The sequence below is a fragment of the Oryzias melastigma genome, linkage group LG17, assembly GCF_002922805.2.
Source record: "Oryzias melastigma strain HK-1 linkage group LG17, ASM292280v2, whole genome shotgun sequence".
NCBI classification, from domain to species: domain Eukaryota; kingdom Metazoa; phylum Chordata; class Actinopteri; order Beloniformes; family Adrianichthyidae; genus Oryzias; species Oryzias melastigma.
In genome coordinates, this window is record NC_050528.1 from 16,604,538 (window position 1) to 16,608,365 (window position 3,828).

General features: G+C 52.6%; 1 protein-coding gene across 1 annotated transcript in view; it reads left to right on the forward strand.

The window, feature by feature from the left end:
• Positions 1 to 6: 6 nt before the first annotated feature.
• The window catches only part of LOC118599911, a 7,736-nt gene continuing 3,914 nt past the window's right edge, over positions 7 to 3,828 (forward strand). Inside the window, exons 1-2 of the mRNA XM_036216261.1 lie at positions 7 to 319; positions 3,675 to 3,825. Of these exons, the coding sequence (XP_036072154.1) occupies positions 26 to 319; positions 3,675 to 3,825 (445 nt within the window). The 5' untranslated portion in view covers positions 7 to 25. The remainder of the gene's footprint in view (positions 320 to 3,674; positions 3,826 to 3,828) is intronic.

Consider the following 3,828-nt stretch of genomic DNA (forward strand, 5'->3'; position numbering starts at 1 on the left):
ACTAGCCGTTTCCCAACAAGGCATTATGCTCGGACGCCAAGCGGACGCCCTCTCCCAAATGGCTGTGGCTCAGCAGGACCTTTTTCGCCGCCTGGACGGTATGACTCAAACCTTACATGAACTTTCTAACCGTTTTTCCCAGGCTTCGTCCGCCACTGCTTATGTTCCCGCCAATCCCTCACCTTCCACTTCCGGATCACCGTCCGCCCCCGAAAATGTACGACTCCAACCGAAACCATTCTTCGGGGATATGGAAGCCTGCGGGGGGTTTTTGCTGCAGTGCCAGTTGATATGTCAACAAGCTCCCAGACCGACCACAGTAAGATAACCCTTATTGTCAATTCTCTGCGTAACAAAGCCCTTCTATGGGCCCAAGCTTTTCTCACAGCCAATCCCATCAATAACCTGTCCTATGAACGGTTCCTTAGCGAGTTCCGCCTCATTTTCGACCACCCTCGTAAGCAGGAAGAGGCGACCCGGCGGTTACTCGCTCTTAAACAGCGGAACCGGCCCGTAAGCGATCACGTCATTGACTTCCGCGTTTTAGCGGTTGAAGCTGGCTGGCCCGATTTGGCCCTCAAGGGCATTTTTTACCAGTCACTAAGTGAACAAATCAAAGACCACCTCTGCTCCCAACCCGAGGCACGCTCTTTTGAAGAGTTAGTATCAGCCGCCCTTAGGTCTGATATTAGGTTACGAGAACGCCAAAAAGAGCGATACCAACCCCCTCGTCCTCTCAAGATCCGCCATGCTCCTCTGACCGAACCTAGCCCGGTCCCCGAATTCTCCGCCTCTTACAATCCTGTGGACAAACCCATGCAGATCGGCCACTCCCGGCTGACGGAAGAGGAACGTCGCAAAAGACGCAAAACAGGTGCCTGTTTCTACTGCGGAGCTCAGGGCCACCAAGTCTCTAGTTGTCCAAGCCGTTTAAACTCCAAAACCCCTCGTTAGACGACAGGCCGCGAGGGGAGTTTAAAGCTGCAAATTCTGATAAAGAATTTATGTTGATCCCTGTCAAGTTATGTCTCGACCTCAAAGTTCATGATTTAAAAGCCCTCATCGACTCTGGAGCGGAACAGAGTCTCATCGATATCCATGTTGTTAACCGTCTGTCTATCCCCACAGAACCCCTGGACACCCCCATAGTTGCTTTCGGCCTAGGGGGCCAACATCTATCACGCATAACTCACTGCACCAAACCCATCCTGCTCATCACATCAGGTAACCATAGAGAATCCATTCAATTTTTTTGTCACCAAGTCAGCCCACACACCCATCGTGTTGGGGTTTTCCTGGCTCAAGCTGCACAATCCCCAGTTCAATTGGACCCAGGGATCCATCAACCACTGGAGTCCTTACTGCCTAGCCACCTGCCTATTATCTGCGCTACCTTCCGTGCCTACCCCCGAATCAGAGAATGTGTGCTCCATAGACCTTACAGCCATCCCACGCTGCTATCATGATTTAAAGACTGTATTCAGCAAAGCCAAGGCCAGTACTCTTCCCCTTCACAGGCCCTATGACTGTGAGATCAACCTACTGCCAGGTGCCCCCTTACCCAAGGGCAGGCTATTTAATTTATCAGGTCCCGAAAGAATAGCCATGGAACAGTACATTCAGGAAGCGCTCGCCCTTGGCCACATCCGACCCTCTTCCTCCCCCGTGGGGGCAGGATTTTTCTTTGTTGAAAAGAAAGATAAGACACTTAGACCATGTATTGATTACCGTGAACTAAACCAGGTCACTGTCAAAGACAAATACTCTCTGCCCCTTATCACTTCTGTCTTCGATTCCGTAAGAAAGCCCACATCTTCACCAAGTTGGACCTCCGCAATGCTTGCCATCTTGTCCGCATCAAAGATGGCGACGAGTGGAAGACTGCCTTTAACACCCCCCTAGGGCATTACGAATATTTGATCATGCCCTTTGGCCTCACTAACGCCCCGGAAGTCTTCCAGAGGATGGTGAATGATGTTCTCCGAGATTTCCTGAACCGCTTTGTTTTCGTATATTTGGACGATATTCTCATTTACTCGCACGACCAGGCTCAACACGAGCATCATGTACGTCTTGTACTCGAGACTCTTAGAAAACCAGCTCTATGTCAAACATGAGAAATGTGAGTTCCATGTAGCCACCGTCCAGTTTCTAGGCTACATCATAGAGCCTGGTCGCATCCGTCCTGATCCCTACAAAATTGAGGCCGTCACCAATTGGCCACCCCCCGAAAATCAAAAGAAACTCCAACAATTCCTCGGCTTCGCTAATTTTTACAGAAGATTCATCAGAAACTACAGTAGCATTGCATCCCCCCTCACTCGTCTCACGTCTACTAACCGTCCCTTCGTCTGGTCCACTGAAGCCCAACACGCGTTTGACAAATTAAAGAGTCTTTTCGTCAACGCACCCATTCTCATCCAACCCGACACTTCTCGTCAATTCATTGTGGAAGTGGACGCCTCTGACTCGGGTGTAGGGGTCGTCCTTTCTCAAAATGAAGTCTCTACCGGTAAACTTAAGCCATGTGCCTTCTATTCACGCAAACTGTCACCTGCAGAGCAAAACTACGACGTTGGAAACCGGGAGCTACTCGCCATCAAGCTGGCGTTGGAGGAGTGGCGTCACTGGTTGGAGGGAGCGGAGCAACCTTTCATCGTGTGGACCGACCATAAAAACCTGGCTTATCTCCGCTCTGCCAAAAGACTCGACTCCAGGCAAGCTCGTTGGTGTCTTTTCTTTGACCGCTTCAAATTTTCCATCACCTACAGACCAGAATCCCGCAATGTCAAGCCTGATGCTCTGTCCCGGAAATACAGCCCCACGGAAAACACCCCGTCTAACATCTTGCCGTCCACCTGCATCATCGGAGCCCTCACATGGGATGTGGAGAACAAGGTACTCCAAGCCCTACAAAAGGTCAGTGACCACCCCTCTGTCCCCAGTGGTACCTTGTTCGTTCCAGCTGACCTACGTTCCGAGGTCATCTCCCGGGGACATGCCTCCCGTCTTGCCTGCCATGGGGGGGTGCACCAGACCCTTAGCCGCATCCAGAGGAGATTCCACTGGCCCGCCATGTAAAAGGACGTACGTGAGTACGTCACAGCCTGCTCCACTTGTGCCCGTTCCAAATCCTCATCCTCTGCTCCTGCTGGCCTGCTCCATCCTCTACCCACTCCCAGCCGCCCCTGGTCTCATCTCGCCATGGATTTTGTCACTGGACTCCCCCGTCTAACGGTAACACAGTCATCCTCACTGTTGTTGACCGCTTTTCTAAAATGGCCCACTTCATCCCCCTTCCTCAACTTCCCACTGCCACGGAGACGGCCAACCTCATGGTTAACCATGTCTTCCGTCACCATGGGATACCAGTGGACATAGTCTCAGACCGGGGGCCCCAATTCACGTCCCAAGTATGGAAGGCTTTCTGTTCCGCCCTGGGGGCCACGGTCAGCCTCTCTTCCGGCTATCACCCCCACTCTAATGGTCAAGCGGAAAGGGCCAACCAGGAACTGGAGGCAGCTCTCCGCTGTCTGGCGGCACAGAACCACCAGGACTGGTCCCAATTCCTAGTCTGGATTGAGTATGCCCATAATACTCACCCTGCTTCCGCCACTGGAATCTCCCCCTTTGAGGCCGCACTCGGGTACTCACCACCTCTGTTTCCTTCTCAGGAACTGGATCTGGAAGTGCCTTCGGTCCAACACCACCTACAGCGTTGCCAGCGCATTTGGACTCAGACGAAGGCCACCCTCCTCCGCACCAAGGAGGGCAACTGCCAGATCGCCAACCGTCGCAGAGTGGTGGGACCCGACTACCAACCCGGTC